The sequence below is a fragment of the Ovis aries genome, chromosome 3, assembly GCF_016772045.2.
Source record: "Ovis aries strain OAR_USU_Benz2616 breed Rambouillet chromosome 3, ARS-UI_Ramb_v3.0, whole genome shotgun sequence".
NCBI lineage: Eukaryota > Metazoa > Chordata > Mammalia > Artiodactyla > Bovidae > Ovis > Ovis aries.
In genome coordinates, this window is record NC_056056.1 from 93,227,489 (window position 1) to 93,248,255 (window position 20,767).

Genomic DNA, 20,767 nt, shown 5'->3' on the forward strand with positions numbered 1-20,767 from the left:
ACTATTTTAGAGTTTAGAGAAAGAAGTGAGGTTGTAGAGAATGATCATTTGTTAACATATTTAATAACAATGGGAATTCATATAAGTTTTTTAAAAACTGTTGTGTCAATATCTAGTGAAATTAAATTATCTATCTCCTTTAATCCGGCTGTCTCACTATTGGGATTCTTGCCTTTGGAAATAAAAAATATCAGTTGGTTAGGCTGTTTGTATAAAGCAGTGTTTGTAGTATCAACTTTAGTGTTCAACAGGTTGAATTAATTGATGGATGAGTTATACTATGAATATGTTATGCAACTATTTTAAAAAGAATTTATATGATTTACTTGGAGAAATGTCAATAATCAGGGAAGCAAACAGCAGGCTAAGGTGTAAATCTTTGGGAAAAAAAGAATGAAGAACATTTCCCATTACACAAAAATATGTTTGTGTTTGTTTATATGAATATAAAGAAATATATGAAAGGAAATAATCACACTTGAACCTTGATTATTTGGAGTTTTGGGAGAGCTTGGCGTTTTCTTTGTTGTTTTTGGCTTGTTGCCTCTATCAAGATTTTTAGTTTGAAATGAATATCCAGTAAGATACTTTATAAAAGACTTTTCTTTCAGCATTTTCTATGCTAGTTTTAACGTGAATAAAAGAAGTACATCTGCTTGGGTACTAGGTAAAGCTGATGCTGGAGACAGGGTAGTTGATATTAATTTGGTGGAATCCAAAAGGCAGGATTTGTGAATTTGACCAGATTTTGCCAATGATTGAATTTGTTTGGTGGTATAGTAGAGTTACTTTGAGAAGTTGTCTCAACGCAAGGTTTTTAATTGGTAAAAGAAAGGTTAAAAATATTTACCACATTCAGTTCAATTCAGTTCAGTTCAGTGGCTCAGTCGTATCCGACTCTTTGCAACCTCATGAACTGCAGCAGCCCAGGCCTTCCGTCCATCACCAACTTCCGGAGTTCACTCAAACTCAGGTCCATTGATGCCATCCAGCCATCTCTTCCTCTGTCGTCCCCTTCTCCTCCTGCCCCCAATCCCTCCCAGCATCAGAGTCTTTTCCAATGAGTCAACTCTTCGCATGAGGTGGCCAAAATACTGGAGTTTCAGCTTTAGCATCATTCCTTCCAAAGAAATCCAAGGGCTGATCTCCTTCAGAATGGACTGGTTGGATCTCCTTGCAGTCCAAGTGACTCTCAAGAGTCTTCTCCAACACCGCAGTTCAAAAGCATCTTTTACCACATTAGGTAGGTATTTTTATTGTTTAACAACTCAAGAAAGGATCTTTAAAGTGTTAAGCTTTTAGGTCAATAAGATTTAATTGAATTCAGATTTCCTGACATTTTCAGTGGCTATGATATACCTCGCATTATTGCAAGTCTATATCTATTTCTATAGCTTTATATAAAGGATAAAAGGCAGGCAAAGCATTACCATATGCAATGCCAGATGAGTACTATTTATTTTAATGTATTATTGAAGGCAAAAATGATCAGGGAAGACTTCATGGAGGAGGTGAGACAATGCAGGTCTTACATATGCTCATGATTTAGACAGGACAGTATTGGACAGGCACGGAACCGCAGAGGCACTGGTACCCGTGCCGGAGTTTTGCCAGGGACGCCTGGAGTACCACACGCGAGAGCGCCCCCTTCCGGAACCAAGTTCCTCGGGTCGGTTTCTCGCGTCTACGGGAGAACCCCGTGCCGCGGTACGCAGGCGCGGGCAGCAGATGAGGGCTCGCCAAAGCTCGCCAGACGCGCATGCGTGCGGCTCTCTGGAGGCGGTAGCTTCTTCGGCGTCGAGACTGGAGGCTGAGTGCTAAACTGTGGGGCGCAAATGGGATCCGGCGGTTAGTCGGGTAGGCATAGGTAGGACGGCTGCCTTGTGGGGAACAGGGGGCTGGAAGGCGGGAGCCCAAAGCGTGGGGGTCCTGAGCCTCTCCTCTACCATCCAGGCCGACTATTGTATCTGTGTCGCAGCGACTGCGCACAAAATGGCGGCGGGCTGACGGCGGGGGCGGGAGGAGATTGGGGGACCCCCGGGATGGGAAGGGAGCTTGGCTCCCCGGCCACAGCGTCGGTTCACCGCACTGCTCCGGAGGGTCAGGTCGGGCACCGGGGCTAGGACCCTGCTTCAGAAAGAGCCGCCTGACGCCTTTGCACTGGGCGGAGGAACGAAAACAGCCCTTCGGCAAGGCCGTGGCTGCCCCTTCCCCATCGGCGCAGGGCCGGCCGGGCCGCGCCAGGCCTGACAGGAGGAAGCGGTGGTGAGGGAGCTTCGCGGAGGGAGGAACCATTCCCGTCGGGCCCGGAGGAGAGGCAGCGGAGCTCGAGCTGAGCCCATTAGCCAGCGACATTGTATGAGGAGCGTGGAGGAGAAGAACGTGCTTGTGTTCGGGGCTGGGGAAGGGGGAGTTGAGGTGAAGGGGGAACGTACGATGTAGCGGCTTTGGCCGGTCCGGGTTTCCTCTGCCTGCTTTGTGCGGGAATGAAAGCGAAGAGAATGCCGTCTCTGTGCGGGATACCAAGGGCTCATGAACTGCTCTGATACTTATTTCCAGATTTCTCAGAGGAATCGAGAATGCGGATCGCTAGTGATTCCTAGCTTGGGCCCGTTCTGTTCAAGGTGGGGGGAGAACGTGTACCACGTACAAGAATCCTTGAGGACAGCTGAAACAGATCTTCTGTTGAGATAACTGAATGAGGGAGACTTCTATTTTTACAAGATCTTTAATTGAACTAGACAGTGAAGGCTGCCTCAGGCTATTTCCTCTTAATCTTAAAATTTGCTCCTAGGAGAAATTTTGGGGGAAATACTATTTTAGTCTGGAGGAGTTGTGAAAAAAAATTTGTTATCGGGATCCGGCGACTTGATGTTGGTTTAAATTCTTTTTCTAACCAGCTTTGGAATTGAGCAAACAAAAAAATTTTTTTTTATTTGTTGTAAAGGGTTAATGTATTTTTCAGGGATGTCGGCTCATTTACAATTAAAATTGATAAACTGAAAAAAACTTACAAAAATGAGTTTAATGAAATTTATACAGAAAATGAACGCATAATTTACATTATTTCAACATAGCTTTAAATATTGTTGATGAGGTATTCTAGACTTAGTGGGCTTATGTTGTATTCTTTTTCTTTTTGGCAACATTTCATACACACTTTATTTTGTATTCCCATACTTTGTAATACACACTTTTAAATAATTATGTAATATACACTTTAAAATAATATGTAATATACGTATTTTACATAAGACACTTAATATACACTTTTTAATAATTAAAAATTAACACGTTAATACACTAAAATATGCTGGACGATTCCCTTGATTGGTTGTTGAAACCAAGTGAGGGAAAGATAAAACAGTTGGAAGAAATCACAAAATCTCATCCGTTTTTATTACTAGCTTTATGTCACACGTATCTATTACCTTAAGTATTGGTTATATTTTAGTTTTGTAACTGTAATGTGTTATTTTGTTATGGAAGGTGTATGCAGCAGATACTCAGGTTTTAAAAATGCTTCTTAGAATCAGTGATCACTTTGTATTTCATGGCTGTCTTAAAGGTTTTCTCTTGGGTGCTCTTAAGAAGGTCATCTCTGGAAATTTTGTTTTTATGTAGTGAAAGAAAATGAGAGACAAATAGTTTAGTGGAAAGAGAATAGGCTTTGGAATCAGAAGATTTGGCTTCGAATCCCAGTTTTCCTCTTACTGTCTGAGTGAGATGTGGGTAAGTTATTTTAGCCTTCCTGAACTTTTATTTCTTTGTCTGTAAAGTGGTAATAATACTGCTTCCTGCCTGAAATTATTGTGAGGGAGAAAATGTGTGAAAAGCCCCTATCCTTTGACACATAAGTAGGTGCTTAATAAATGTTAGTTGTTACTACTGCAAATTTTTAAGTGCTTTGGAAGCATCTTTTCATAGAAAATTGTAACCTGCGGATAGTCCCTCTTAATAAAAGAAGAGGCTTAAAGAATGTAGGTTAAATTGATGGAATTTTGGAGCTGAAAGATCATCTAATCTTTCATTAAAATACTTTGTTCACCTATAAACTTTATGTATACCTCTTTTACTTTATGTATACCTCTCCAAGCACGTATCAAAATTGTAACCATTTATTTATATGATTGTTATGCTCATCTTTGTATCTGGTTCAATGCCTAGTTTGTGTTAGACACTCACAGGTCGGGTGAATGAACTCAGCTGATGGTTGCCAGAGTCTGGGTAAGAACACAGGCTTTGGGGTCCAAATCATGCTCTGTCTCCTATGACTTGTATACTGATCAGGGTTTGGGAAAAAATCTGTCCAAATGATTAATAAAATGCTTTATATACTGAGAAATAGTGCTTCTAGTCTGGGTACCCAGTAACATATTTTGTGCTGTTTTGCAAGTAAACAAGCCACTGAATGTTGAAATGAAGTGGTTTAGAGATCCTCCAAACTGAAAGTAATTATACTTGTGGCTAAAGCCAGTAAGCCCTCTTTATATTTAACTTTACTTACTCTTTCACTGCTTCAACTTGTTTATTTACTGTAGTCTGAAATTTGTGATTGAAATGAAAATGAGAGGAAGATAGGTATATGAAAAATAAGAGTAATGGAAAGGAAAAAACCATGGTAGGGAAAAGGTAAGGTATAAAGTAAAACACAGCTGTAGTGATCAGTGAAGATCAAGAGTAATGGTTTTGTATTGAAAAGAGAAAAAAAGTTCAGGGATTATAGGAGAAGGAGTTTTTAAGGTGTGCATATTTTGATATTTCTTAGTGCTACCTTGGGATACTTAGGTTTTGGATTATTTTTCAACTCTTGGGCCCCTTAAATACCAAAATATATTTATTGTTACAGTCTTTAAGTTTTCATACTTTTTCCTTGTCTCATTTCCAGTCCATTTTATTAAACTTGCAGGTGATTTCTTTGTTGTCTCTGCTAATGAGTGACTGTTGCCAACATTCTATTCTTTTTAATTTCCTCACTTGTTAAAAATTTTTTTAATTAGGGAAAATTTTAAGCCTATACAAAAGCAAAGAGTATTATATAATGATGCACCCATATACTTATCACCCAGCTGCAACAATTATAATTTACAACAATTATAAGTAAATCTTGTCTCTACTCTCCACCGTGTTATTTTTAAGCAATTCCTACAACATATTCCTTAATTTATAGTTCAGAATTTTTCTCTAAAGTTTTAGAAAAAGACATGCATATCACACCTAAAGTAATAATAATTCTTTAATGTCAGAGATTCAGTCAATTATTCAGATCTCCCCATTTATTTCTTACATGCTATACCACCATATTGAAATTTTTGGAAATTACCTAGGTCTTAATGAAAGAAACATAACTGCCTGCTTCTTAAGTAAAGCATTTTGTTTATTAATGTAACATTTTTTGAGCCATCTGTTGCATGTCAGGGGGTTTAATTTTAATCATTTTTTACATCAACATTACATGGAGTCATGGGTTAATCAGCTTGCTGAGGCTCACATTTTTAGCACTCCAGGATCAGAATTAAAGCACTGAGTCTAGGGTCTAAGTTCTTACAAAAAACACTATGCTACGTTAGTAAAGTTTGTTTATGGGAGTTACCCAATTTTGCATGAAATCACTTGCTGGCACCCTTCGTAGCAGGGTGGGTGTCTTCAGATCAGTGGAAGTTTCCCCAAAGATCAGATTATTATGGATTGCATAATGGTCTGACTAACAGTCAATAGTTAGGGAGTGAACATGATGTAGAAAAAGAATAGCCAAATCCAAAAAAGTGCTTAGGGCTGAATTTTTTTTTTATCATTGCCAACTTTCTGCCTGTAGCCATACTTGCTTATAGTCCTTTTTTGACTGAGTATGTAACTACGATGTTAGGTAGCCCAATGTTGGGTCATTAACTATTTTTGAATGAGTTAAAATGCTGGCTGACAGGGGAATACCCTATTTCCCTTCCCTCTATCCTTTTGCATGCTTGAATGTGCATACACACCCTTATTTTTTCCCTGAACTATTTTGAAAGTAACTTGCACATACTGTGCTCTTAACCTTTATTAGTTTATAAGTTAGTTTAGTAGTTTATTTCGTAAGAATAGGATATTTTTTTCTGTGGTCGTAGTACAGTTATCAGTCTCAGTAAATTTAATGTTGATAATTTTTTTTTTTAACCATTTTCTGATTTTTTTCAGTTGAGCCAATAATGTTACTTGTAGCAGTTCTCCCCCCCATAGTGTAGGATCAGTCTAGGATTAGGTAACTGCATTTAGTTATCATGTTTTTTTAGTCTTATTTACTTTGGAATGTTTCTGTAGTCTTTTTATCTTTTGTGAGGTTGACATTTTTGAAGAATACTGTTTGCTTTCTTTTTATTTAGTAGAATATCTCTCACTTTGGAATTTTTTTTTACTTCTTTTTTTGATGTTTCCTCTTGAGTAAATTATATGTCCCTGGCCAGAAAAATCAAGTTTCTATGTTCCGCCATGGTAGTAGATCTAGAGATGCATGAAGTCCATCTACCCTTTGTGAATTATGATGTCTGAGTACACATTTGGTCAAAATGTTTTCTTCCCCCTTGAACTAACTGATGATCTGTGGAGAGATTATTTAACACCACACAAATGTCTTATTCTTCATTAAAATTTCACTCAGGAGTTTTGCCTGAACTAATCTTTACGTTACAATGTTATACAGTGATTTTCCATCTTAGTAATTTCTCTATGTTTACAATGATTGATTGCTATGGAGATGTGGACACCTGGTTTTTTCAGTGGTTTGTAATTTATTACTGTCCAGTTCTTTATTACTTTCTCTTATTACATGTGTATATGTAGTGTGTGTATTTGTGTGTGTGTGTATGTTTATATGTGTGTGTGTGTTAATCGCTCAGTTACGGCCAACTCTTCACAACCCTGCAACCCCATGGGCTGTAGCCCGCCAGGCTCCTCTATCCGTGGAATTTTCAGGCAAGACTACTGGAGTGGGTAGCCATTCCCTTCTCCAGGGGATCTTCCTGATGCAGGGATCGAACCCAGGTCTTCTGCACTGCAGGTGGATTGTTTTACCGTCTGAGAAGCAGGAAAGCCTGTATATATATATTTATAATCCTGTTTTCCACAGTGAGAATCCTGGTTCCCCGTGCTATAAAACATTCACCTAGCCTCTGCTCGATCTCATGGTATCAGTTCAGTTCAGTTCAGTCGCTCAGTCGTGTCCGACTCTTTGTGACCCCATGCAGCACGCCAGGCCTCCCTGTCCATCACCATCTCCTGGAGTTCACTCAGACTCACGTCCATTGAGTCCGTGATGCCATCCAGCCATTTCATCCTCTGTCGTCCCCTTCTCCTCCTGCCCCCAATCCCTCCCAGCATCAGAGTCTTTTCCAATGAGTCAACTCTTGCATGAGGTGTCCAAAGTACTGGAGCTTCAGCTTTAGCATCATTCCTTCTAAAGACATCCCAGGGTTGATCTTCAGAATGGACAGGTTGGATCTCCTTGCAGTCCAAGGGACTCTCAAGAGTCTTCTCCAACACCACAGTTCAAAAGCATCAATGCTTTGGCGCTCAGCCTTCTTCACAGTCCAACTCTCACATCCATACATGACCACAGGAAAAACCATAGCCTTGACTAGATGGACCTTAGTCAGCAAAGTAATGTCTCTGCTTTTGAATATACTATCTAGGTTGGTCATAACTTTCCTTCCAAGGAGTAAGCGTCTTTTAATTTCATGGCTGCAGTCACCATCTGCAGTGGTTTTGGAGCCCAAAACAATAAAGTCTGACACTGTTTCACTATCTATTTCCCATGAAGTGATGGGACCAGATGCCATGATCTTCGTTTTCTGAATGTTGAGCTTTAAGCCAACTTTTTCACTCTCCTCTTTCACTTTCATCAAGAGGCTTTTTAGCTCCTCTTCACTTTCTGCCATAAGGGTGTTGTCATCTGCATATCTGAGGTTATTGATATTTCTCCCAACAATCTTGATTCCAGCTTGTGTTTCTTCCAACCCAGCGTTTCTCATGATGTCGTCTGCATATAAGTTAAATAAGCAAGGTGACAATATACAGCCTTGATGCACTCCTTTCCTATTTGGAACCAGTCTGTTGTTCCATGTCCAGTTCTAACTGTTGCTTCCTGACCTGCATATAGATTTCTCAAGAGGCAGGTCAGGTGGTCTGTATTCCCATCTCTTTCAGAATTTTCCACAGTTTATTGTGATCCACACAGTCAAAGGCTTTGGCATAGTCAATAAAGCAGAAATAGATGTTTTTCTGGAACTCTCTTGCTTTTTCCATGACCCATTGGATGTTGGCAATTTGATCTCTGGTTCCTCTGCCTTTTCTAAAACCAGCTTGAGCATCAGGGAGTTCACGGTTCATGTATTGCTGAAGCCTGGCTTGGAGAATTTTGAGCATTACTTTACTAGCATGTGAGATGAGTGCAATTGTGCGGTAGTTTGAGCATTCTTTGGCATTGCTTTTCTTTGGGATTGGAATGAAAACTGACCTTTTCCAGTCCTGTGGCCACTGCTGAGTTTTCCAAATTTGCTGGCATATTGAGTGCGGCACTTTCACAGCATCATCTTTCAGGATTTGAAACAGCTCAACTGGAATTCCATCACCTCCACTAGCTTTGTTTGTAGTGATGCTTTCTAAGGCCCACTTGACTTCACATTCCAGGATGTCTGGCTCTAGATGAGTGATCACATCATCATGATTATCTTGGTCGTGAAGATCTTTTTTGTACAGTTCTTCCGTGTATTCTTGCCACCTCTTCTTAATATCTTCTGCTTCTGTTAGGTCCAGACCATTTCTGTCCTTTATCAAGATCTTTTAGAAGTAACACCCAAAAAAGATGTCCTTTTCATTATAGGGGACTGGAATGCAAAAGTAGGAAGTCAAGAAACACCTGGAGTAACCAGCAAATTGCGCCTTGGAATGCGGAATGAAGCAGGGCAAAGACTAATAGAGTTTTGCCAAGAAAATGCACTGGTCATAGCAAACACCCTCTTCCAACAACACAAGAGAAGACTCTACACATGGACATCACCAGATGGTCAACACCGAAATCAGATTGATTATATTCTTTGCAGCCAAAGATGGAGAAGCTCTATACAGTCAACAAAAACAAGACCGGGAGCTGACTGTGACTCAGATCATGAACTCCTTATTGCCAAATTCAGACTTAAATTGAAGAAAGTAGGGAAAACCGCTATACCATTCAGGTATGACCTAAATCAAATCCCTTATGATTATACAGTGGAAGTGAGAAATAGATTTAAGGGTCTAGATCTGATAGATAGAGTGCCTGATGAACTATGGAATGAGGTTCATGACATTGTACAGGAGACAGGGATCAAGACCATCCCCATGGAAAAGAAATGCAAAAAAGCAAAATGGCTGTCTGGGGAGGCCTTACAAATAGCTGTGAAAAGAAGAGAGGTGAAAAGCAAAGGAGAAAAGGAAAGATATAAGCATCTGAATGCAGAGTTCCAAAGAATAGCAAGAAGAGATAAGAAAGCCTTCTTCAGCGATCAGTGCAAAGAAATCAAGGAAACAACAGAATGGGAAAGACTAGAGATCTCGTCAAGAAAATTAGAGGTACCAAGGGAACATTTCATGCAAAGATGGGCTTGATAAAGGACAGAAATGGTCCCGTGGTATATCTGAAGTTATTTAAGAATTAATTCATCCATACCACTGCAAAAAAAAGCAAAAAAACCCAGACTACTAAAAAGAGAGAGAATTCTTAAAAGTTATCTTTTCTCTTAAGTCAAATAGTGGGTTTATAAATTACTTGAGTAGGTTTCTTTTTCCCTTTTAATGAGCTATGGTGTTCATTTGAAAAATGAGTTAGTTTGCTTTCAGTTTAAGCTTTCCCCTCTTCTTCCCGTCCTTTTTTAACTAAAACAAAAAAAATTACATGGTTAACCTGACTCTGAAAGTCAAAATTATATAGTAAGATGTACTCCATAAAGTATCATTTCCATTTATTTCCTTTCAGTCCTTTCTGTTACCCTTATGTAACCTACTTAATTGTTTCCTGGTTATCCCACTTGTAACCGTTAAGCGGATGTGTGTGTCTTGTTTCCGGTTTTTACATAAAAAGACACATCGGCTCTTTTGTAGTCTGTTAAGACTTTAAGGCATTTGGCATTTTAAGATACTTGGCCACATAATTTAGGTATGCTTAATTGAAGATTTTGGATGGCATTACCGATGCAATGGAGATGAACTTGGGCAAACTTCGGGAGATGGTGAGAGATGGATGGCCTGGCATGCTGCAGTCCATGGGGTTGCAAGGAGTCGGACATGGCTGGGTGACTGAACACCAACAAATTTAAGATTGTGGAAGCCCATTCTAGGCAGGTGGGAACATTTTTTGGCTCATGGACTTCTTGAGGGCAGGGTGGGCAAAGATGCAGTTTTACCTCAAGAACAACTGGGTAGTGAATGTCTTCAGTACTGTTTACCTCTTGGTCCCGCTTGCGTGTTACATTGGCATTATTTTGTTTCAGTGTTTGTGTTTTCTCACTAAGGTGGTGAGTATGCTGTCAGCTGCATTTTGGCAACAGTTTTTTCAGTACTTAGGATTTTTCTCATTTCTAGTTTTAAAAAAATCCCAGAAAAGATTTCTTTATTCCAGTTTGGATTTGGTGGTTTCTTTTGGACTAATGTGTTGTATTTTTGAGAGTAGCGAAGTAATAAGCAGAACCACCATCTCAGGGGGGCATCATTTACTGGGAATACTGTGTTGTCAGTAAAGAATCATTTATGTGTGCAGTATGTATATTCCTAAAAAAAGAGAAAAAGCATGTAATTATACTCACATATCTTGTTTATAAAAAAGTTTGTGTTCCTGAAAATAATAACCACCAAATCATTGCTATGCAAGGTTATTAATGGCTTTCATGGTAATCTCTTTCTGATATTGTGCATTATTAGCAAGTTGATCTTCCATTTTCTTTCAGATCTGAAATCATGGTTACCAATCCTTTGTGAAGTTTGTGATGCCCTTCATGATAAAAACAATGTTTCTAGTTTTCTGCTTATTTTTTCTCTGTTTCTTTGGCACTTTCATTGAGGTGTGCCACATTTTGGCATTTTAACATCCAGTGTGATATTCTGTATTTACGCTTGTGACACCTTCAGAATTCTGTGACTTCCATACCTTTTGTGGGACGAAACTAAAGGTAGAACAGTGTTGGCTGAGTTGATCTGTCTATATATACTAGAGGAGATTAGAAGGTTGAGAACCAGTTAAACTGAGAAAAGCACAGAAGTAACTGGCCAGTGTAATACTTGCGTTGTTAGTAAGTGTGAAGGTAGATTTTATGTATTCGAGACACAGTTGCTCTGACACAGGGTATCAAATCAGGTATGTGGGTATAAAACTAGAAAAGTAATGTTAATGGTAGTTTTCCTTTTGTGGTAAAGTTAGAAGACTTTTTTTATGCATGTCATGAAGATGATTTTTCTTTCCTTTGGGGAAGGTGATCATGAACAGGTATTGCTTTTTTAATAATTAGGAAAAATAAAGCTATAAAATTTAAATTTTATGTACCTAGAATACAGGATGGAAAGAACATTGAGAGGAGTTCAATTTGTGATCTTGCCAATTAGTTCTAAGGCTTTACTTAATCATAAACTTGAATTCCCTTGCTTACTTGGTGATTGTAAGCTCAGATGAGATAATGAAGGTCAAAATGCTTTTTAAACCATGAAGTGCTTTAAAGTTCAAGTGTGGGGTTTGATATAAATCTTTTCATTGTGAATCTAATTGGAGCCATTATGATCTGCATGACTAATTTTTGGTGATGCTTTTATATTTTTAGATTTCAGACTTCTTTATCAATACGTATAAAGAAAATGAAGGATTCCTTTCCATCTGAAAGACTGTATCAAAATAGCAGGTAGTTTTTGATTGTGGTAGTGGACATGTCAGAAAGTATCTTAAGGGATATAATGAATTTTTTAATACATCAGGCTATTTCTTCATTTCTGCCTCAAGAATTCAGTTTCTTCTAGATGCTTCCAGAGTTTTTCTCTTTGATATTTTATTGGCTATATCTTGTTTCAGAGAGGCATGTTCTAGTTGATAGGGCACGGAAGATAGTTTTTAACTGCTGCTTGTCTTCAGGAGTTCAGAATGTTTTCTGACCATTAAATACCCTGTTTTTGAAAAATATTGAACATAGGAAAATAAAATGTTGATTTAAAATAGCAACTAGTATAGTTCATACAATGAAGTTTTGTGTACCTTCTTCCCCTTCCCATCCATGTATATATGCACATATATAAAACTAGAAGAAATTCCATCAAAATATTAGTTCATTATCAGTAATGATTTTATTGGTAAGGATGTCACTTGCTGCTTTTTATTGTTTTCTTTAACAAGCATATGTTATTTATATCATCAGGAATAAAAATTCATTTTAAAGGGTGAGTATTATTTAATCACAATTGTGTTCAAAGTAATTAATAATGAAGGACTCAGATCTCAATTCAGATTTTTCTAAGTTAGTTTAACGATGTGTTGATCCTCTGTAAATTTGTTGGGCGGATGAACCTCTTTGTGGCCAGAACTCCTGGAGTTAAATGAAAAAGGCTTTACAACTGTTGTCTTCATTTGTTCAGTTGTTTTCCAGGTGTTAATGCCAAATTTACCCTTGTCTTACTAGTTCTTGTTTCTTACCGCATTGTTTTTAGGTTATATCAGTTGCATTCTCAAAAGACTTCAAGGTTTATTTTCTTTGGTGTGGGATAACCTAATTGCTAATAAGAGGCTTTATATCAAGAGCCCTTGGCTTGTTTTGCTTAATTTTACTCAATCTCACAAATAGTTTTTTCCCCACCAAAATAAATATTGAAACAGAGAGGAATGAGATATGTTTGTTATCTGAATGAATGAACTGTTTAATAACAAAGTCAGTTGAGTCAGATGGGAAGAAATGATGTAGGGGAAAATGAACTAAATGAGATTTTAGACTTAAATCTGCATGTTATTCATATGTTGCCTGATAATCATAACAGATTAGCCGATTTTGGCTTTGTTAGACTTCGGTGTGATAATGTTAGATTTGATAGAGAAGTATGAAGTTATGTTGGTTTTATACTCTCCAACCCTCCTTTTCTGTTTTCTGCTAAACATTTCATACTTAATATTTAGGACTCTTTTTTTTTTTTTTTTGGTGGAGAGTAATGTTCAGACGTGTGAAAAAGTAGAGAGGAAAGGTAATAAATTCTTTTGGACCCGTCACTCACCTTCCTCAACAAATACTTTTGCTGGTTGTGCTTCATCAAACTTCCCTCACCCACTAAACACCACAGTTCACCCCTGCCAAAATGCATCCTTTGTTTTCTAGATTATTTTAATGAAGATCCCAAATTCTTCATTGCGCTTGTTAGGTACAGTAACATTTGATTCTTTAAATACTGGTGCATCAGTGAACCTCTGTGGATAACTATAGATTTTCAGTTTATAATGGTCAAGGAAAAAGTGTTTAGTTGGGGCTTGGGGAGCTTGCCTTTTTCTAATCTTTTTGCATTTTTTTTTTTTTCCAAACAGACATTTCCATTATTATGAATTAATTGCTTCAAAACATTTTTTATAAAGCACAGTTAATTTCGGTGATTGCTTTTATTTTTGGATTTCCAGAGCACCTGTTATATTGTAGTTCTTCCAGGATGGATCTTGTTTTCTGGAGATTTAACTCTGTTCTTCTTCTGAGTCTGTTAGGATAGAGGTTGTATGTGAAAAGAGAAATTATTTTTATGATATCTGCTTTTGCTCATCTCTTAGCCCCCCCGCCCCAAATTTAACTCCCCTCTGCGTTGCAAGGATTAAAAAATACTGATGCTTAGGAGTGTAATTTACCTGCCTGAAAGGTCCCTGTTCAATGGAGTGAGGGGAGGGAGAGTGACACTAACGTTTATTGGGCAGCTCCTTTATTAGACATTATCAGTTCAGTCGCTCAGTTGTGTCTGACTCTTCGCGACCCCATGAATCGCAGCACGCCAGGCCTCCCTGTCCATCACCAACTCCCAGAGTTCACTCAGACTCACATCCATTGAGTCAGTGATGCCATCCAGCCATCTCATCCTCTCTCGTCCTTTTTCTCCTGCCCCCAATCCCTCCCAGCATCAGTCTTTTCCAATGAGTCAACTCTTTGCATGACACCCTTTTCCAACAACACAAGAGAAGACTCTACACATGGATATCACCAGATGGTCAACACAGAAATCAGATTGATTATATTCTTTGCAGCCAAAGATGGAGAAGCTCTATACAGTCAACAAAAACAAGACCAGGAGCTGACTGTGGCTCAGATCATGAACTCCTTATTATTGCCAAATTAGAAATTATACATATTTATATTTCATCTAACTTAGTCCTTAACAGTTGGTGAAGGCAATGGCAACCCACTCCAGTACTCTTGTTTGGAAAATCCCATGGATGGAGGAGCCTGGAAGGCTGCAGTCCATGGGGTCGCCGAGGGTCGGATACGACTGAGTGACTTCACTTTCACTTTTCACTGTCATGTATTGGAGAAGAAAATGGCAACCCACTCCAGTGTTCTTGCCTGGAGAATCCCAGGGACGCGGGACCCTGGTGGGCTGCCGTCTGTGGTGTCGCACAGAGTCGGACACGACTGAAGTGACTTGGCAGTAGCAGCAGTCCTTAACAGTAATCCAGAGAGGAAGATACTGTCCCATTTTACTCATGAGGAAGCTTATGGTCTAGAGGTAAAGTAGCTTGTCCAAAACCTTAATAGTAAGTGGTGAACCTTGTAGAATTCAAACCCTTCTCATACATTACTAGCTTAGAAATGAATTTGAATATTGCATGAATTACTAATAGCTGAAAGTGTGCCATTGTTCAGTTGCTAAATCATGTCCAACTCTTTGCGACCCTATGGACTGCAGTGTGCCAGTCTCCCCTGTCCTCCACTGTCTCCTGGAGTTTGCTCAGACTCATGTCCATGGAGTTGATGATGGTATCCAACCATCTCATTGTCATCCCGTTCTCTTCCCACTGGAGTGGGTAGCCATTCCCTTCTCTGGGGGATCTTCCTGACTCAGGGATTGAACCCAGGTCTCCTGCATTGCAGGTGGATTCTTTACTATCTAAGCCACCGGAGAAACCCAAAGTGTGCCACAGGAAATGCGCAAAGAGATTCTTTTAGGGTGTGACTTTGAAACAATCTGGAAGAGTGAGTTTGGTTCAGAGAGCTAGGGGTACTCTAGGTAGTACAGTATGAATAAAGTATGAAAGCAAGAATGTTGAAAGTGATCAGGAGATGGCATTAGACCCATTTGGCTGTAGCATACATTTTAAATTTTACTTAGTTTTGACTGTGTTGGGTCTTTGTTGCTGTGCTGGCTTTTCTCTAGTTGTGGCAAGTGGGGGCTATTCTTCATTGTGGTGTGCGGGCTTCTCATTGCGGTGGCCTCTCATGGAGCATGGACTCTAGGTGTGCGGGCTTCAGTGGGTGTGGCAGATGGACTCAGACACAGGCTTAGTTGCTCCACAGCACAGAATCAATCCAGAGTCTCCTGCATTGGCAGATGGAGTCTTTACCCCCAGTGAAGCCCCTGTAGCAGAAATTTTTCGTTAAATATTATTGGTTAGTAAAATGTGAAAGGTAGATTGAGATTAGATTATATACTAAATGCCAGGTTGACAAGTTTGGACACTATCTTGCAGGTAGCAATAAAGTGGTGAAGGTTTTTATGTAGAGGAGTGATAGTAAAAGAAATGCTTTAAGGATATTAGTAATGACAGAATGAATTGGGATGAAGGGCAGCTGTGGTGAGAGTGATGAGAGCTTGCAGTAGGGTTGTGATGATGGTGAAAGGAAAAATAAAATTCTATATTAGAGATTTTGACAAGAATACATAGAATTTTATAGTTTAAAAAAGTTAGTTAAAAATGGAGATTAAGATGCTTTTGAGCCTCTGTGACTAAAGGAGTTGGTGTAGAGAACACTATTGAAAATGGATAGTTTGGGAGAAAATTCCAAAGTCAGTAAAAACAGTAGCTAAAAGTTGCCATAAAGGAGAGAGGTTGTTGACAAGTACTTTTTTCCTGTCTTCATAGATAATTTTATTAAATAATCCTGGAGTTACTGAAGATTGACATGTCTTAACTGAAGCTATATTTTGTCTTGGGCCAGAATACTATAGCTTTGTCAGAAACATGCAGTTGATAAATTTTATTAGTTTTAAATTTTTAAATCATCCCAGCAGTCTGTTTCATCTTATTACAGTATTTTATTTAGAAACCTTAACCTAGGCTATTCTACTTTTTCTAAAATTTGATAAACACATGTTGAGTAAGACCTTGTTATCTGAAATCTCCTCCCAATTTCCTCAAAACTCTAGAGGATACCCATCCTGTGAAGCTCAACTCAGGTATTCTTGACTTCTCCCAGAAATAAATCCATTCCTGATGCTTTTTAGCATTGTTGTAATAATGATACACTCTTTATTTTGTTTTTCTTGTTAGATTGCTTGCACTTTGCCTATAGGAATCATGTTTTACTTGGCTTGAATACTTCATAATGATTGTCATATTAGACAAAAATTTTTAATAAAGTGAATGAATGATTCTGAACTCATTCCTTTCCACTAAAATCAAAAGGGCCGGTGGGGGGATTGGGGGGAGATCTTTGGTCATAAACAAGAACTGAGAACTTACCAACCACAGCAACTGAATGTATATTTTCACCCCATCCCCCAATGGCATGCAGGATTTGGACACTTCTAAGAAGTTTTAAAAGTTGTAATTGCTGCTCTGCACCTAGGACAGCACCCAGCGCAGCATAGTGTACAGGAACTCTGGCTTGAGGTTTGGGGTTTGTATTCTGGATTCGGGAAAGAAGAGCAAGTTTTTGGGAAAGTTTGAAATCCTCATAAACACTCTAAAAATGTATGAAATGCCAGAATGGTTTCATGGCTTTGTTTCAAAATGTTTTACACTGGCTGTAGAACCCACTTCATGAAGTAGTTTGAGTTAAAATGATCTAATATTTGTGTTTTAACTTTCAGCTTTGTGTTATTCTTGGAAAATTTCGCACCACTTGTGAATTCCTTGAACCTGGGCATTGCAAACCCACTTCTGTTGGGCCCATCTCCTTTGCACTTTGCTCAGATTAAGACTCAGTTGGCGCTGCAGCAGCTGAATGCCATTGCCTCACATAGTTCAACACCACCTTATACTTTATTAAATCAGGCTTTCTTGAAAATAGCCATGTCGAGACCCAGGTTTAATCCTCGAGGAAACTTTCCACTTCAGAGGCCACGAGCACCTAACCCTTCTGAGATGAGGCCTCCAGGACCATTTATGAGGCCTGGATCTATGGGTCTTCCAAGATTTTACCCAGCAGGGAGAGCCCGTGGAATTCCACACAGATTTGCCTGCCATGAATCTTATCAGAATATGGAACCACAGAGAATGAATGTTCAGGTAACTCAACACCAAACTGATCCAAGATTGACCAAAGAAAAATTGGATTTTCATGAAGCACAACAAAAGAAGGAGAAGCCTCATGGTAGCCGATGGGATGATGAGCCTCATATATCTGCATCAGTGGGAGTGAAGCAGAGTTCTGTAACGCAGGTTACAGAGCAGAGTCCTAAAGTACAGAGCCGCTATACAAAAGAGAGTGCCTCAAGTATCCTAGCAAGTTTTGGATTATCTAATGAAGACTTAGAAGAACTCAGTCGCTATCCTGATGAACAGCTAACTCCTGAAAATATGCCATTAATCTTGAGGGATATAAGAATGCGGAAAATGGGGCGCCGATTACCTAATTTACCTTCTCGGAGCAGAAATAAAGAAACACTTGGTAATGAGGCAGTTTCGAGTAACGTGATTGATTATGGGCATGCAAGCAAATATGGCTACACAGAAGATCCACTTGAAGTACGTATTTATGATCCTGAAATTCCAACTGATGAGGTCGAGGATGAATTTCGGTCACAGCCAAGTATTTCTGCATCTGTTCCTGCTCCAAATGTGATGTGTAATTCTATGTTTCCTGTTGAAGATGTGTTCCGACAGATGGACTTCCCCAGTGAGTCCTCCAGTAATCAGTCCTTTTTCCCAGTTGAGAGTGGAAGCAAGATGTCAGGTTTACACATTTCAAGAGGACAGTCAGTCCTTGAACCTGTAAAATCTGTCAGCCAGTCCATTAGCCAGACAGTTAATCAGACAATGAGTCAGTCTCTGATTCCTCCTTCTATGAACCAGCAACCTTTTTCATCGGAATTAATTTCAACTGTAAGCCAACAAGAGCGGATCCCACGTGAACCTGTCATTAATTCATCTAATGTACATGGATCGGGAGGAAGTAAAAAGAATTACCAGTCAGAGGCTGACATCCCCATTCGGTCTCCCTTTGGGATTGTGAAAGCTTCATGGCTACCAAAGTTTTCGCATGCTGATGCCCAGAAGATGAAGAGACTTCCAACTCCTTCTATGATGAATGATTATTATGCAGCATCTCCAAGAATATTTCCACATTTGTGTTCTCTGTGTAACGTAGAATGTAGTCATTTGAAGGTGAGTGTTTTTAAAGATCACTGTATCATGATAACTCAGTGCCCAAGTTTCATCTAAATTCTCATATGTATGCTGGTGTTAACTAGTCATTAAGGAAATGGCAGAAATTTTGATTGCAATGTCAACGCTTAGTTGTAATCTAAGTAACCTGGCCTGAGTATTGAATTGAGTGTTAGGCTTTCTGTATTCCTGTGACTGGGCACACCACGTGGATTTTTCCATTTATTTTGAACTTTTGAGAGGTTATCCCAGAGAATGCAACATAAAATTTATATGACGCAAACTGTATAAGACAATGCCACATGAATTACCTTTATCTGAATAAGAGAATCTGTTAGTATAAAAATAAAAATTTGGAATAAAATATTTGTACTGCACACTTTTAAAGAGACAGTATATTTTAGCCTTGCATGTATCTACCTGTCTTGAGCTAAAGATAGTTAATGTTGATTTAAATATTTTCTGACTCTATGATTCTTACCTGGATTTTTAGTGCTTCGTGAGAAGGAGCTTCCTAAGATAACTAAATCCATAGCATATCAAAATTGAGTCAGAATGAATTAGTGGGACCAGCTGTGGGCTCAGAGCATAGAGTGTAAAATGATCTTTAGAGAGAAGAGTCTTTAAAAAACAAAGAAGCCTTAGGTGTCTTCATGGTTAGGAGAGTTAGAATGAAGTATTTTACCGAGGTCCTGAAGAATAACGTAGAATATATTGTTTGATAGTAATCACTGGTGGATTTGAGTAGAATTTTCTGAATATGTTTTATTTACTATATATGTTTGGAAACTTACTGTTTCTTCTATTTACTAATGTGATTTGAAGATTTATATTACATGTGACCAGGAAGGAATGTATTGCAGTATTTCCTATGGGAACAAGCTATGATTCAAGGCTGTAGCATTGGTTGTATACTTTTAATAGGCTTAAAAGTCTATAGGTATTTATTCCCTTGTTTTTTTCCTCCTTCCAGTATTGTCCTTTTATTGTCTTTTTGTTACCCACTCACCAGGTTTCAGCCAACAAGAATCTGATACCTGGAACTGATGCTTCGGTCAGAAACGTTATTGAAAGCAAAGGAAATCAGCATTCTACCTCATTTTAGCCAGATTTTCTGAGTGCTAATAATTGCCTTGCTCTATCAAAGGGAATAGCAAAGTCTTAAAAAAATCTCAGCACTTAGTTAAAATCTAGTAGTCCTGGCCCAAGTACTGAATTGAGTGTTAGCCCCTCTATGTTCCGTTTATTTTGAACTTTTAGTCATGATGAATCTAAGAAAAAACAATATCTTAAAAGTTTTAATTTTTATTCTGTTGAATAGAAAATACACACATTCAGTAACTATTTACTGGTTACTAGTTTTGTACATGATTCTACATTAGGTGCTGGAATGAAAATAAACTACATAAAGTTTACATGTTGTTCTTAAGCAGTTTATACAGTCTCACTGAAAAAAATTAAACACCTAAGGAATTTTTTAAGAATTAGGAGGCAACAAATAGTTTGGTGATTGTAATTGACTTGTTTGGATAGGCTGTAGGGAGAGAGAGATTTAATATTTCTATCTTGATTGCAGTCTTATATCAGTTTAAGTCAGCATTATCAATTTACCAATACTTTTGTGTATTTCACAGTGTATAATTAAAAACTATACTTTCTGGCATCAGAAGACTCCTATACTCCAGTTAGATAAGACTTGTTGAGTGACTAGATGCACTCAGTCTGTCTGGTCTAAAGTGATCTGGGAGGGAAGACTTCATGGAGTAGGTTAAAGGTGGTTCTTGAATGATGAGTAGGCTTAGATGTACCCAGGGGAAGAGGGATGACATTTCAGATGGGAGTAACAATGATAAGTTTGAGGGGCCTAGAAAAGCTAGCCCAGGGAGTTTAGATGTGAAATGAGAGGCATTAAGAAGCTAATTAAGATTCTTGATAGGTGAAATGACACATTAAAAAATATATTTCAGGAAGATAAATCTGACTGATGTGTGCAAGATGAATAGGAATGAAGAGAGAGAGGGTAGGACACCTAATTTGAGGCTTCCCTAGTTATTCGTGTGTGTTGGTGACAGTATGGATTAATACGATAAAAATACAATAAAAATAAAAATCTTCCTGACCCAGGGATCAAACCTGAGTCTCTGCAGGCAGATTCTTTACCGTCTGAGCCACCAGGGAAACCTGTAATATGATAAAAAGACATTAAACATTAAAATA

General features: G+C 38.6%; 1 protein-coding gene across 22 annotated transcripts in view; it reads left to right on the forward strand.

Annotated features, from left to right (window-relative positions):
* Window positions 1-20,767, forward strand: part of ZNF638 (zinc finger protein 638) — a 135,473-nt gene that overhangs the window by 46,174 nt on the left and 68,532 nt on the right. For 14 of the 22 annotated variants that reach the window (XM_060412328.1, XM_042246321.2, XM_060412329.1 and 11 more), the window contains exon 2: window positions 17,035-18,550. In XM_060412328.1, the coding sequence (XP_060268311.1) occupies window positions 17,035-18,550 (1,516 nt within the window). Of the gene's footprint in view, window positions 1-1,751; window positions 1,868-2,559; window positions 3,733-17,034; window positions 18,551-20,767 lie in introns of those variants that run through there. The other 8 variants (XM_060412337.1, XM_060412342.1, XM_060412343.1 and 5 more) reach the window with 6 other exon arrangements.